The following is a 15,411-nucleotide window of genomic DNA, read 5'->3' on the forward strand; positions in this document are numbered from 1 at the left end:
TCCTGGCTTTGAAGACAGAAGTTTCCTCAGGGGCAGAGGTGAGGGGAGGTGCAGGGTCAGAAGCCACGTGACTCTCATAAACTCCAACACCGGCTGAGGTTGGGGGCAGGAGAAGGAACAGGCAGACTATCTAGGAAATGCCCTAGGTACGTGCAGCCAGGGCTCGTGAAAGTGAAAGTACAAGGGCTCCAGCCTGGCTGCCTCTATGACCCTGAGTAGGTCCTGGCCCCCTTCAGCACCTCAGTGCCCCAGACAGGAAGGCCCACAGTAGAGTGCAGTTGTTTATTTTTATAGGTTCACACACTGGAAACGCTGCTGGGCCCTAGCCCACTCCCTCCTTCCTCCCCTGGGGGCTGGGTCCCCTACCCCCCCACAAAGGGAAGTAATACTGTGGTGTAGTCATACAGGGTGTGGGGGCCCCAGCCTCCCACAGTCACCAAGGCCTCTTGCGAGTCAATAAATAACCCAGTTCTAGCCAAGGTTCCCTCACTCTTCACTGTCCAACTTGAGGCTGATGCTGCGAGTCTTGCCCCTGGCCAGGGTGGTGGGAGGTGTTCCTGGACCCTCACGGTCCACCTGGCTGGGGCCTCTGGATCGAAGCAGCTGGCTCTGCTTCCGGAGGAAGTCCACAGGGGCAGCCACAGCATAGCTGCTCTTGGTCAGAGCGGCTCTCGGAGGTCCTGAGGGGGCATGGGAGTGGGAGCCTGCCTCCAGCTGGCCCAAGTGGGCCACATAGCCATCTGACAGGAACTGTGGGCAGAAGGAGGCAGGGATGAGGGGATGTCCAGCCTCCCCCGAGGCTCCTGCACAGGGTAGATAGACCGGGGTGATACTGGCAAGTGGCAGGCTGGCTCAGCCTGATCAGGAAGCCTTCTCCCACTACATAGTATCCCCTGACTGTGAGCCAGGCACCTTGGCTCCACTCCCAGTTTGCCTCTCTCTAGGCCTGACTCATCCTCAGGCTGGCATCTTGGGGAAATAAAAGCATTTAGCATTTAGCAAGCTTAGGCCCAGCCTTGAGCCTTTGACCTACGGTGAATGATCAGACCTTTGTTATAAGCTAATGAGTACAGATAGTGCTAGCATCATTCACTACCCACAGAACAAGCTCAGAAAGGTCAAAGCGCCTGCCCAAGGCCATGGTAAGTTGATCTGTATCTGAGACCTTGAACAGTCACAGCCTCTGTGATCATTGGAGTCTGTGCACAGCAAGTGTAGCCTGTTATCCCTATCCCAGGAGGAATAAGTAGTTCTGGGGCCACAAATGCCGTATATCTGCCCTCTCTTGCAGGAATCAACACACTGGGTGGTCCTTAGCCTTGGCCCTGGAATTCTGTTCCCAGCCTTTCCTTAGATCTTACCTGACACTGTGCCTGCAGTTTGCGCACAGCACGGCCAACAATGTAGGTCTGGCTCGGAGAGAGTCCCAGTGCTGCATACACTGCCACATCTTTTGGTGACCCATATCCAGCCACGATGTTCAGTTCTACCTGTGTTGAAAAGCCTGTCAGCAGCCCGTAGAGCCATAGGGCCAAGGGTGCGGCATGCATCCCCCACAATTGTTGTTTCAGGGGTATCCCTATTTGTGAAGAGATGGGGGCAAGGTCCTGGTCAACATAGCTCAATCTCCCCTGTTGGCCCTCAGGAGAGCGGGCCCACAGAGGCCTCTTTAGGTCCAGTTGATGGGACTGGGACCACTGTGGTGTGGAATGGGGCGAGGGCAGGTTAGGACCATCCTCAGCCACAGTACCTCTTGCACCAGGCTCTGCAGAAACATGGCTTTCTGCCGCAGCGGGTCGTGGGTGAGGCCATCACAGAAGGAGACAACACCATGGGGGAAGTTGTGTTGCGACAGCCAGGCCACTACACGGTGCTTTTGCATATCAGGCCGGCCAGTTACATACACAATCAAGTAGCCAGAGTCCTGCCAGTGCCTGTAAGGTGGAGGCTTGTCAGCTCCAGTCCACAGGGATGACCAGTCGCTGTGGCCGGTGGGGCTGAGGGTCCTACCTGACCACGTCCACTGCGCCAGCGCGCACCTTGGGGTCACTGCCCATGATAGAGACACTGGCAGTGAAAGAACCATCGATGCTGAAGACCACAGCTTCCGTGCCTCGGGACACCACAGTCAGACAGCACTCGGCATAGGTGTGGTCTCCTCTATGGTCCATGGAAGCATGGCATGAGTGGATAGGGTGAGGTTGGCAGTGCCCAGCCCCACAGGAGCCCAGATACCTGCTGCTTACCTGACCACCATGCGCACAGGGTAGACACCAATGCCCAGTGCACGTTCTGAGGGCACTGGGAAGGTGAGCCGGCCTGAGCTGTTAGTGACCTCTGTGCCAAAGTGGATCCACTTGCCTGACAGTGGCTGTGTCATGACGTAGACATCCACCTGGAAAGGGTGGACAGGGCTATGGAGACAACACTCCTGTGCACCAATTTACAGGCAGGTGAGAGCAGAGGCTGGCCAGGCAGGAGGAATTTCAAGTTGTTGATCTATAGATCAGCAGCTGTTAGGGCAGGGTAGGAAACACCAGGAGCGTGGACACTGGGTCCTGACCTTCTCTCCAGTGAGCGTGACCACATCCAACGGTCCATACATGAAGCGCCCATTCAGCACCTGGGGACGGCCCTCACATACCACGGTGTCACTCGCCCGGTGGTTGGAAGTGACGTTCTGGTGGGAAAGAGGGGTGAGCTGGGACTGCAAAGGATGCACATGTATGGAGAAAGCTGGAACTGCAAAGGATGCACATGTATGGAGAAAGCTGGGACTGCAAAGGATGCACATGTATGGAGAAAGCTGGGACTGGAAAGGATGCACATGTATGGAGAAAGCTGGGACTGCAAAGGATGCATATGTATGGAGAAAGCTGGGACTGCAAAGGATGCATATGTATGGAGAAAGCTGGGACTGCAAAGGATGCACATGTATGGAGAAAGCTGGGGCTGCAAAGGATGCACATGTATGGAGAAAGCTGGGACTGGAAAGGATGCACATGTATGGAGAAAGCTGGGACTGCAAAGGATGCACATGTATGGAGAAAGCTGGGACTGCAAAGGATGCATATGTATGGAGAAAGCTGGGACTGGAAAGGATGCACATGTATGGAGAAAGCTGGGACTGGAAAGGATGCACATGTATGGAGAAAGCTGGGACTGCAAAGGATGCATATGTATGGAGAAAGCTGGGACTGCAAAGGATGCATATGTATGGAGAAAGCTGGGACTGCAAAGGATGCACATGTATGGAGAAAGCTGGGGCTGCAAAGGATGCACATGTATGGAGAAAGCTGGGACTGGAAAGGATGCACATGTATGGAGAAAGCTGGGACTGCAAAGGATGCACATGTATGGAGAAAGCTGGGACTGCAAAGGATGCATATGTATGGAGAAAGCTGGGACTGGAAAGGATGCATGTGTATGGAGGAAAGGATGCACATGTATGGAGGAAAGGATGCATATGTATGGAGAAAGAGTTGGTGTCCGGTTGGATTCAGGGCCACTCTGATGGTGGAGCGTGAGGAGGCAGGTCTGCCATGGGAGACCACGGAGGCTGAACATGCAAACTTCTGTGGATCACATGGAGTGTGTAGCTGGGAAGCTTCCTGGCAGTCAGTGCAGACAGGATGCAGAGGATGTCAGGTGAGGGTGAATGAGGATCCAGACTGACTAACAACCAGGGCTCAGAAGTGGGCAGAGGGACCTGAGGTTTCCAGGGGCAGAGCTAAGGCAAGGCAGATGTGAGGCCAGAGAACCCTAAGGATGCTGGGGATATACTTGGGCTGGCTCCTGACAGCCAGACACATACCCGGATCTTGACCTGTGTGCGTTTGCGCTGCCACTTCTCCCTGGGGAAGGCAGGGCTATAGATGGATGGCTCCTCACACTCTGTCAGCTGTGGCCGCTCCTTCTCGATGACCTGCCCGGGACACCAGGCAGGAAACAATAGCCCTCTTCCACAGTCCTAGGCTTCCCGGTTTCAGGCCCACATCCCTGGCTTCACTCACCTGGCGCAGAATGAAGGCCACCACATCCGCTGACTCCCAGTAGCTGGCGTGGAAGAGGTGGGGCAGCGTGACCGTGGGGAAGGCGGTGAGTGCCTCGGGGCAGTACAGTGAATAGTCGATCCGCTTGTTTCCCCACCAGCGGTCCAGGACTACACAGCCATGGTGGGCAGTGAGTCAGGGTGGCCTGCTGTCCACTGCCCATCTACCTGGTCTCTAGGGGTGGGGGTGTCTTCCCTCCCTCCTTTCCATCTACCTAGGACAATGTGTGTACTTTATGAAGTGATACGCTTCCAGGCAGGCTGACAGTGCAAGGCAGTGCTGGCTGACTTACTCTTAACAACCTCGCTGGTGGTGCTGGGGGCTGCTGTCTGGGCTGCTGGCTCATTGCCTAGTTCACTGCCCTTCCAGAAGGCACCACTGGCCGAGGTGGGAGTGGAGGGTACCATCATCTCCAGCTCTTCCAGGAAGAGACTCGAATGGGTTTGCAAAGTGTCAGCTGGAGGAAGAGGAGCGACCTAAGCATCAGACTACCCCCATGCCTCTTCTCCCAGTGGTCCCAGCCATTACTCAGCTCCTGAGCCTCGACTCTCTGTCCCGTTGGCCTCTCTGGCTGGCTGAAGCTGAAGCCTTCCAGGGCAGACAGTGTTGTCTCTGGTTGTATACAATAGTCAACAAAAATCCTAAAAGTATGCTTGCTACCCCCAAACACACAAACATACATGCTCCCCTCTAGTACATGCAACCAAGTGCACATAGAGGTACAATCTTACACGTGTGCACATCGACATGCCAATGCCCCTCTAGACTAGTCACTGGTTCCTACTTGACACAGGTCAAAAGGTCCTGGGAACCCTGACTGCCTATGGGAGAAGGGGAGTGTTTCTTGTATCTGGGAGGGGTGAAATGAGAGGTTATCTATGATGTGGGGGCTACTGCCTATCTTTTACTGTCTCCTCTCCCTTTAATTTTGGCTGGGATAGGGGGTGTTGTACCCAGCAGCAAGGATGAGCCATCTCCTAGGGGAAACTTCTGGTAACGAGGTACAGCCAGGGGGGCGATGGCCTGGAACTTGGGGGCCAGCAGGGGTTCCAGGCGGGAGGCACAGGGATCAGCGGCATGGAAGAGATTGTAGATCTGCTCGCAGGCTGGACGCATCTGAGCCACTGTGTACCCATTAGACAGACAGAGAAGGGGGAGGGTTTTTTGTTTGTTTGTAGACAGGGTCTCTCTCTATAGCCCTGGCTGTCCTAGAACTCAATATGTAAAGCAGACTGGCCTTGAACTCACAGAAATAAGCCTGTCTCTGCCTCCAGAGTGTTGAGATGAAAGGTGTGTGCCATTATTCCAGCCTGGGGGCAGAGTGTGGTTAGACCAGGCATTGCAGGGGTCTCCTGGACAAGAAGCCGTTGCTGGCTGCTGGGTTATGTGATGTGAGGCTTCTGCATGTGGGCCCCTTCTTTAAAAAAAGGAAAGTCTTAAATTCCCTTTTAGATTTATTTTATGTGTATGAGTGTTTTTCCTGCATGTATGTATGTGTACCATGTGTGTGCCTGATACCCATGAAGGTTATAAGGGGTGTCAGATGCTCTGCAACTGAGTCACAGATGGTCGTGAGCTGCCATGTGGGTGCTGGGAATTGAACTCAGGTCCTCTGCAAGAGCAACAAGTGCTTTTAACCACTGAACTAAGTTTCCAGCCTTGGGACCTATTCCTTATACAGAATACCTTTTTCCTATTCCTCCTGATCCACTTTGGGACATAGCCTTGGCATGTCCTTTCTGGGCCTTCCGTTTCCCCTCTCTAACCAGGCCATTACTTCACAGTGAGGAAGAACAGTAGGAATTCCCTTGTCTCAAGCCAGGCGTGGTGGCGCATGCCTTTAATCCCAGCACTCGGGAGGCAGAGGCAGGCGGATTTCTGAGTTCAAGGCCAGCCTGGTCTACAGAGTGAGTTCCAGGACAGCCAGGGCTACACAGAGAAACCCTGTCTCGAAAAAAAAAAACAACAAAAAAACCCAAAACAACAACAAAAAATCCAAAAGAATTCCCTTGTCTCAGGTGAAGCCACCAAGGCTAGCAGACACGGGGAAGGAACAAACAGAAGCAGATGAGGGCTCGCTCACCCTCCAAGGCGGGCATCACAGTTTTTCGTAGAGCCAGCACCAGGCCCAGTGGGGACCCAAAGAGGAAGAAGCCTGAGACCTTGAAGTCCAGGCGAGCAGCGTTCGTGGGGCCGTCAGGAGCCTCAGAACTGGCAGGTGGACAGGAGGCTGTGCTTGCACGGCGGGGCTCCCCAGAGGTAGCTGTGGAGGCTACCTGGAGGCTGTAAGGGAAGGAGAAACTCACTGTTATTGCCTCTGAGGTCCAGCCTATGTTTAGGGCAGGGGCTATTGGGCAAAGTTATCACCTGTTCTGAGAGCCATCAGGATCAGGATTGGCCATGTCACTGAAGGTACGCTGAGCAGGTAGGGCTGAGGGTTCTGGGCTAGCACGACCCAGTACCTCCACCCCATCTGCCAGCGGGTCCCGTACTGGACCAACTTCAGGGGAGAGCATCTCATTGTTCTAGAAAGAACAAAGGACAGAAGCATCCTTAGGCCTGAGACCATCTGATTCTTATCTCATTTGGAAGTGAGAATACAGGCTTGGGGTTGGATCAGGCAGAGTCCCATGGGAGACTCAACTTTGCAGCGGGGGCCCTGCCCACATGCAGAGAGGCCATATTCCAAGGGGGCAGAGACCTAGAGATGGAGACAACCCCCCTCCTGAGGAGGCTGGGTTTGGCCACACTGACCATGCTCCCACGGCGGCTGCTGCCCCGACTCCCTGGGCCTGCACTGGCACTGTGGCAGAGCGCATCAAAGCCCAGGATGCCACCAACACCATCTCCGATCAGCACCACCTGAGTGAGAAGGTGGCACAACTGAGAGGCTTTGTCACCAATCTAGATGGGGGGCCACAGCTGCATGGGTACTGGTTGCTTCCTGGGAACATGTCTAACCCCTGACCTGCCCGCAGAAACCTGTGCCCTCCGATGAGCGCAGGAAGGCTGCATAGGCCTGGTTGGTGCGAGCGATGACAGTGGCCACAGCACCCTGGTAGCGAGAGGATGAGGTGGCCAGGAGCGGCAGGGCAGCCAGCGGAATGTGGTCCTGGGAGCGGGACAGGCTATCCCCATCATGGCTGTAGGGGCTCAGGCTGCAGGAGAATAAAATGTGGTGAGCCTTTGGTTTAACCACAGCTATCGGCTCCCCTGGGCCTGCTAGCTAGTGTCCTTGGTGGGGTGTGAGACCGGAGAGGCATTTGAGGTGGACCTATTCATCAGGTCTATTCAGATGCAGGCATGATGGTGTGCACTCTATGATCCCAGTACTCTGGAGCAATGGCTCTCAGCTTTCCTAATGCTGCGACCCTTTAGTGCGGTTCCTCATGTTGTGGTGACCCCACGTATAAAGTTACTTTTGCTGCTGCTTCATAACTATAATTTTGCTACTGTTATGAGTTGTGTTATCAGTGTTTCCCAATGGTCTTTGGGGATCGAGGCCCACAGGATGAGAACCACTTGCTCTGGAGTTTGTGCTAGGAGGATTCCCACATTTGAGGCCAATCTCAGCTATTTATCCCAAGTCAACCTGGGCTAAGCAAAGTCAGAGGCTAGAGCAACGGCTCAGCCGTTAAGAGCACTGGCTGCTCTTCCAGAGAACCTGGGTTTGATCCCAAGCACCCACATGGCAGCTCACAAATGTCAGAAACTCTAGCTACCAGGTTATCAGATATCACCTTGTCACCTCTGAGCATTAAGCACACATGTGGTGCACAGACAGACACATAGGCAAAACACCCATGTACATAAAATAGCAGCAAGAACAAAATCAAACCAACCCACTCCTGACCAGGACTGACCCAGGTAGGTGATTTCTCTCTCTACCCCCGGAACTGCCCTGATCCTGGGGGAGCCCCCCAAATAGATGACTGCCTCTTGGGGACCCTGTGTGTGCTCCACCCTTCCACCCCTGGCCAGTACTTGGAGACAAGAGCATAAGCAGCCGCGCAGATGGGTGGACAGGGCACCAGCCGCAGTGCCACGTGACCCAGGGCCTCGGGGAAATGGACTCGGGTGACGGCCTCAAAGGCTGTGCTCAGCGTTTGCACGTCGGCCTGCTTGGAGTTGGTGTCTCCAGGGCCAGAGTCCAGGATGCTGCCGCTGTGCAGGATGAGGAAGAGGGCATGCACAGAGCACGCTTCGACCACTAGATCCCCTGCTCCATCTAGGCCCTGAGGGACAGTGAGGTATGGGGTGTCAGATCAGTGGCCAGTCAGCAAATGAGCAGAACATGTACAAGAGTAGTTGAACATACTTGCCTCTGAGTCCCTGGGAGCTCGGGCCCCATCTTCAATGCCTTTGGTAGCCATGACTGTAGGATCTAAGACACGGGAGAATAAGTGAGGGGGATCAAAGACCACTGGAACCCTTGCTTTGGTCCTTCAGATACCCTTGTCATGATGACTGCCTGATGTCCCCTTTTATTCCCACCCAAATCTGCAGACTACTTTACATTCTAGGCTTTTCAGCTGGGCGTGGTGGCACACGCCTTTAATCCCAGCACTTGGGAGGCAGAGGCAGCCGGATTTCTGAGTTCTGAGGCCAGCCTGGTCTACAGAGTGAGTTTTAGGACAGCCAGGGCTACACAGAGAAACCCTGTCTCGAAAAACCAAAAAGAAAAAAAGAAAAAAAAGTTTGGGAAATTTCTCATCCTGATCCATTTGACATAGCAAACCACAGATCCAGAGGATACAGGGATACAGGGATAGAACACTTGCCTAGCACGCATAGTCGTAGAATGCTTAGTGGTCTACCTCAAAAAAAAAAAAAATCTCAAAAGATAAACAAAATATTGTCAGCAACTACCTCAGGGGAATACCATGACAGCTACAAGCCAAGCATGGCTTTTTATATTAAAATAAAATGCAAAATAATTTAAAAGCCCCATCTCTTAAGTGCCTGCCAGTCATATGGTATTAGTGGCTACCACACAGGTTGACTTGGGCCTAGAACATTTTCACTGTCTTAGACAGTTCTGTTGGACAGTATTGGTTCACTCCTTGAAACCCCAGTGTAGACATCAGTACCAGCAGGAAGCCTTCCTGGATACAGAGGCAGTCCCTCCCTGGTGCCACCTGGACCTGTTTGAACTTTTTTCTTCCATCCACTCCACCCTTTATCCATCCACTCGCCGACTGGGTACTGATGGGAACCCTCTCCAGACTGACATTCCTCTCAGGTCCTGTTCACTTAGAACCAAGCTGTTCTGAGCCCCTGCTGCACACAGGGTGTTGGCATCTGGTATCCTGAGGTGAGATCTTTACCTGGTACCCCCTCCACCTCGGTTGGGGAGGCAAAGGCATCGATAAAGTCATTGGAATTCCACTTGGTCATCTCCTTGGGGAAGACCTCGTCACTGTCCGAGAAACCTTCTGTGGAGACAGGGGGCTGTGTCACGGGTAGGGTGACTTAGTAACTCGCCAATACCCCCATCCTCCACAAATATGGCTTCTGTGCTGACCATGGGCATCAAAGAATTCCTCCTCGGAGCTGTTCTCAGAGTCCCGGGCGATGTTCTGCATGCGCCACTCAGACAAGCTCTGTGGAGACACGCCGCCTGCAGAACCACCTGGGCTTCAGCTTGGGAGCCCAGGTGGGGGGTGGGGGGTGGGGGGTGGGGCCCCCTCCCATTCCTGGCCCCTCCACCGCGGTCTCACCTCCATGTTGGGATGAGTAGGAGGAACGCGAGGATGAGGACCACTGCTTCCCGAAGCTGGCGTCTGGGGAGGCGTCAGGGCCAGGCGGGGCCTCAGGCCCATCAGCGGTGCCAGCAGTGCTGGTCCCAGGCCGGTCCTCAGTGCTGGATTTCCCAGGGGTCTGAGCCTCTGGTCCCTCACTGCCAGTGTTGCACTTAGCCATACGCTGCGCTAGCATGCGTGCAGTCTCCTCCTCCAGTGCCCGGATGTCAGCCATGCTCAGTTCTATCCACTCATCTTGCCAACACCAGGCCTGGCGATGGGCGCGAAGCATCACCCTGCGCAGACCTGCAGAAGCCCCAGGCGTCAGAACCATGCCTCCCACCCCCATTGCCCTGCCAATGCAGCTGTATGCCCAGGCCTCAAGGCTAGGTAATGGCTCTCTTAAGACATACTACCCACTAAGCAGCACAAGGCCTGTGTTGTCTAGAGGACAGGACAGGAGACGGATGGGCATTTGTCTCCCTGTCCTTTCTGGTCTATTTCTCTGACCGCTGAGTACTGAGGCAGTCACTCTAGCAGACATGACCAAGGCTTGTGGCTTGCTTTCAGCTGGCTTCCTGCTGAGGAGCTAACAGTTAATTAAGGTAGTAACAGTTAATGAAATGTCACGGTTAATGAAGGTGTTAATAGTTAATGGAAATTCTGGCAATCCTCAAGAGGGTGACGCGAAAGATGATACCCGTCCTCGTATCATCTTAAGGAAAGAAATAAAGATAAGAGACCCCAAAGAATCTAGAAAGTAAAGTCATAATAATAATAACAACGGTTGAATTACAAACCTCGGACGTAAATGCATTAGCATCCTAACAGAGGCTACAATATGTTGGAGATTTCGCTTTCCTACTAGTGCTTTTCCCAAAAGCATTACAGGGGAGTCTGCATCGCTCTCTAAACTCAGTGTCCTCATCTGCAAAATGGGAATGGTAGTAGCCCTTGTCCTAAAGGGCTGTCCCGGGTGCTAAGGGGGATCCTGCAGTGACTCTCACTCAGACACTGGCTGTCACTGTCCTCACCTCCTTTTCTAGTGTCAGAAAGGAACATTAAGGTGCTGAGGTGCCTCCCAGCTGGGACAGCTGCAGGGGGTCAGCAGTGGAGGAAGTAGAACCCGGGCTATGAGGCTCTGTCACCTGGGGATGTTTCTTCTCTGTGTGTGCAAGTGGCCCTCTCTCAGACCTGACAAGGAAGCAGGGCTCAGCAGCAGCTCTGGAGGGGAAGGGGTCAGGAGAGGCTTAAACTGGGGCTTCAGTATCAGGGCCATAGAGCTGGGGAAAGGAGGCCACCCTGAGGAAGACAGTAATGAAATCAAATGCGCTTCTTGGCCTGCAATCCTCAGCAAATCTGTGAGGTGATCATCTTCACCTGGTGACCCTCCCGAGAGCCTCTCAGTATTGCCAAGCTCATCGAGACTTCACAGAGGTGCATCGTCGTTGAGTATCAGAGATAGCATGGGCTTCAGAGACCATGCTGCCAGCTGCTTGCCCTCCTAATTCTTTCAGGTACCTCAAAGCAGGTGCCCTTGATTCCTAGCCAGGCTCCACTATTCCTCTTCTCCCCTCCACTGTGTGAATGGAAGCATTCCTGGCTGCAAACACGGGTCGAGTGCGCGCTGGATGTTCCTCATCCGGATGCTCACCTACGTCATGGATGAACTGCTCAATCTTGGCCTGCATGCCCCAGTAGCGGAATTCAACCTTGCACAGCTTATAGGCACACATGAGAGGTCCTGTCTGGGCTGCTGTCCGTGCCCAGTCATCAGCCAGCGGCCCTCGGCCTGTCTTGGCTGAGCGGTACAGCCGAGGGTCCTCTTCGGCTTTGTATTCTCCTGGGGCCACTGCATCCCGCACGATGTCGATGGTATCTGAAGGGGTTTCAGTCAGCACTAAGCAAACCCAGACCCTCCTCTCATCTCTACCCACCACCCCAAGGATTAGAAGGAAAAGCCTTTCACAGACAGAAAGACAGGACTTGGGGCTTGTTAGTGACCGCCCACAGAGGCAGCAGCAGGGGGCCCAAGAAGGCCTCACCCAGGATTCTCTGTCTTCTCTCAGCCCCGCTCAGGTTGAAGACGTTGGGTTGCTGCCCCCCATCAGGCAGGTAGTAGGTCTCTATCTCAATGGAGAACTTCTCCACAAAGGGGCAGGTGTACCTGCAGAGGGCAGTGTGACAGTCATACTGTGTACACAGCACTGTTTCCTTCCCGGTCCTGAGCCTGTGCCTTCTCACACACTCACCGTGTCCGGGTATATGGGTAAGCGTTCCAAGATTCCTCTTCTACCTGCAGAGCAGCCTTGGGTAACAGTGCCCGGAACCAGCCTGGGATGTGGGAGCCCACGTGGTACACCTTGTGTGTATACTGCCCATTGCCTCCAGGCCCATCTGTGTAGGGCCGGTTGGCCAGGATCTCCACGCCGCTGCCCTCACCACTAGACTCCTCACGGCTCTTTTTCTGCAGCCCAGGACAGAAAATAGGGAACTCAGCCCCTAGCTTAAATTCTGGGGTCCTCAGGTTGGCTCTAATTCTTTGCATCACTCTTTAAAAAGAAGTTTAAGTTATGAGTGTTTGGCTACATATATGTATGGATACCACCTGCATGTCTGGTGCCTGAAGAGGGCATTGGATCTCCGGATATTGGACTAGCTGTTGACTGTGAGCTGCCCTGTGGGTGCTGGGAACAAAATCCAGGTCCCCCATAAGAGCAGCAACTGTTCTTAACAGCCAAGACATCTCTGCAGCTTACATAGCCTTTACAAGTCCCTAGGGTTGGCATCATGGGTTCTGCCCAGGTCCCATGGGGTCCTGCAACCTAACACTTGATCTGGTCATTCATTGGGTGGGATGTAGGACTGGGGTTTGCTGACAGCACAACTCAGGCTGCAGCAGAGGGAGATAGAAAACAGAACGGCAGAGAGTGCCATGAGGAAAGGAAGGGTCAGCAAGGGCGAAGACCTAGGGACTAAATGCCATAGAGGGTCACAGATCACTGACAGGACATGACCATGGCTTGAATATGTGGTATGTGTGCACACAGGGGGCTGGAGGCAGAGAAGTGTGTGCAAGCTTAGTAGGGGGGTATGACAAGTATGTTCAAGGAATAGCAACAAGACCACCTCTCCACAGACTTGCCTTGCCCTGTCCCGCTGGAACCTCATTCCCAGCTCTAGTGACGTCTGTCAGTGTGTGAGAGCCTCTGGCTCCCCTTTCATAGTTCTGAAGCCCAAATGTGGCCCACTTGACCCCCACGAGGTGGGATATGGCCCTCTCTCCTCCTAGATGTAGATTTTATAGGCCCGAAGAACAAACCTGGCTCAGACCCCTTGAAGCCCCGCTAGCTTGCCTTGAACCAGCATGTCTCTCACAGCCAAAGGCCAGATGTCCTTCCTCACCATCTAGTTCCTGCCTGCCCTGTCTGTGCCTGCCACAGTCTGAGGCCCTGATCCATGCGCCTCTTTTCTATCTCCCGGCAATGCCAGGATTCACTTTCCCCCAGAACCCCTGCTTAAGCTACCTGCCACCTAGTAGGCCTGGCTCCCTGGTCTCCTCATAGACTGCATTCCCTTCCCCCACGGGATTACAGATTCTTAGGATTAAAGGAGACCATATGTAGGCTGTGCAGGCTGGGCATTTAATGGATTGAAAGCACCCGTTGGCCTTCCTTGCCCTTCTGCCCCTCTGTCCCACCCTTCTGCTTGATTATTCAAAGAGGATGTCTCTCTGTCCTCTTATGGGCTACAGAACCCACTAACGGAACTGGTTGTGAGGGAAGCCAGCCGGACTATCCCCCTGAGGCCTGCGAATTTCTTCTTCACTCTACCATGAAGCATGGCTCCTTTACAGACCTCCCCGCCATTCTCACCTGGATCATGTAGAGCTGGGCCACTTGATACTCGTCCAGGCTCATGGGCAGCAGGATGTGGTACTCCTTGATAAGCATCCTGAAGACGCTCCGCTGACCGCGTGCGGCCTCTGCTCCTCCTAGCGCAGGGTACCGCGCGGCAGTCAGTGCAGGACGGTGGTGCGCGGTACTGAGCCCTGCACGCCTGCCGAGGGGCTCGGGACGCGGAACCCCATGGCCGGGCCCGCCGCGGGGGAGGCAGAGGCGAACCCAGTGTTGCCTCCCGCACCGCGGAGCCCAGAGCAGTAGAAAGGCTCAGAGCTGACCTCTTTTCCACGCAGCCCCGCCCCCCGCCCGCCTGTCGTCATGGCAACCGCGCGCTGACGCGGGCCCCCCAGAGCGGCGGACGCGAGCCGACACGCCGCAAGGCCATCCTCGCGTCTGCACCGAGGTCGCATCCCGAAACAGCATCCCTCCGGGCCGCGCCTGGCTTCCAAGACCAGAACCTTAGGGACCCGCCCCCTTCACCACTTCATCTGAACCCTGGAGTCGGTGGGGTTCTGTGTACTCACTCCACTCCTAGACGTCCACCTAGACCCTTGTCCGCCAAGGTATCTTTCAGGAAGCGACCCCCAATGGGCCTCTGCAACTCTGCTAATACTAACTTACCTTATGATGCCAGAAGAAAAAAACAAAACAAAACCTCCGTCTCCCCCCCCCCCCAACCTGCTTTTACCACCCTAGAAGGTACCCGGTTCCTGAACTGTATGTACCCTTGGTTTTCGCCGAGTTTCCATTCGTCCTTACAGCCACCCCATCATCTTCCCACGAGGTTGCCCATTCCAGGCTGGTGTAGGAGCGGTCCACTGGTATCCCTCTGGCCTCCGCCCTGGGAGGCCCACTCTGCCCACCTGCGTCCCGGCATGGCGCCACAGTTCCGCTGCAGACACCCCTCCCACCCCCACCTCGCACCCAGCGGGCAGGCGAGAGGCCCTCTGTCCTCACTTCCCTCAGCTCCTTGTCCCTGTCGCCAGACGCGCTCTTGACCCGCCCGCTCACCGCCGTCCCCGCTCACCTCTAGCTTCTGGTGGGTGCCCCTCACCCAACCCGGGCAGGGGTGGTCGACCCCAAGGTGGGAGTCCGTTGTGCCCCCAGTCCCGGCCTCGGTTTCCAGATGGAGCCCGACCCTCTGGAGGCGCGGAGCCGGCCCATAGCCCCGACCTTTTTCCCGGTCTGCCCGCCGGCGCCCCTGCTGTCCCTCCCCGCCGCGTCACTGCAGCCGCCCCGCCCCTTTCCTGGGCCCGGCTGGTCCTCCCCACCCCGGCAGGGTCGGGGCAGCCCCGCCCGCGGCGCAGCAAGGCTGGCCCCTGCTTTCCTTCTCCAAGACAGACCGGGAAGAGGCCGGGCCCCAAATGCCAGTTCTTTATTTCTGTGCTGTCTGGACACCCCAAGGATTCTTGGTTTCATTTCCCACCCAGGCCCAGTCAGGGCAGCCCTCCTGTGTGCGTTGAAGAGGTGGAATTTGACCTAGCGGGAGCCCAGGTTAGAGGAAATGTTGTACCCCAAAGTTAGCCAGAATTTGGAAGTTCTCAATTGCCTCTGCCTAGGGTTGGCATTTCCCGGTTACTTAGCTACATGCCCAGGTACAGGCCATCCCCCTAATGAAGCCCAAGTCCTTCCCTACTATGTTTGCTAGGTTCTCAAATTTGGACACCCATCTAACTGCTCCGACTCTGTACAAAGGCCGAGACACCCGGGGCTGGC

General features: G+C 54.9%; 1 protein-coding gene across 1 annotated transcript; it reads right to left on the minus strand.

Annotated features, from left to right (window-relative positions):
* Nucleotides 1-274: 274 nt before the first annotated feature.
* On the minus strand, nt 275-14,899 carry Pitpnm1 (phosphatidylinositol transfer protein membrane associated 1). The gene is made up of 24 exons (XM_021151216.2): nt 14,723-14,899; nt 13,669-13,787; nt 12,046-12,260; nt 11,839-11,960; nt 11,448-11,672; nt 9,773-10,099; nt 9,577-9,672; nt 9,380-9,487; nt 8,375-8,436; nt 8,037-8,287; nt 7,021-7,210; nt 6,807-6,914; nt 6,420-6,577; nt 6,136-6,335; nt 5,006-5,176; nt 4,345-4,509; nt 4,014-4,162; nt 3,815-3,925; nt 2,564-2,680; nt 2,247-2,395; nt 2,011-2,160; nt 1,751-1,934; nt 1,362-1,490; nt 275-750 (listed from the first exon to the last, which is right to left on the minus strand). The coding sequence occupies exons 2-24, from the start codon at nt 13,744-13,746 to the stop codon at nt 487-489; spliced, it is 3,729 nt and encodes a 1,242-aa protein (XP_021006875.1). The 5' UTR covers nt 13,747-13,787; nt 14,723-14,899; the 3' UTR covers nt 275-486.
* Between the last annotated feature and the right edge of the window lie 512 nt (nt 14,900-15,411).

The sequence above is a fragment of the Mus caroli genome, unplaced genomic scaffold (assembly GCF_978045245.1).
Source record: "Mus caroli unplaced genomic scaffold, Mus_caroli_1 scaffold_20, whole genome shotgun sequence".
NCBI classification, from domain to species: domain Eukaryota; kingdom Metazoa; phylum Chordata; class Mammalia; order Rodentia; family Muridae; genus Mus; species Mus caroli.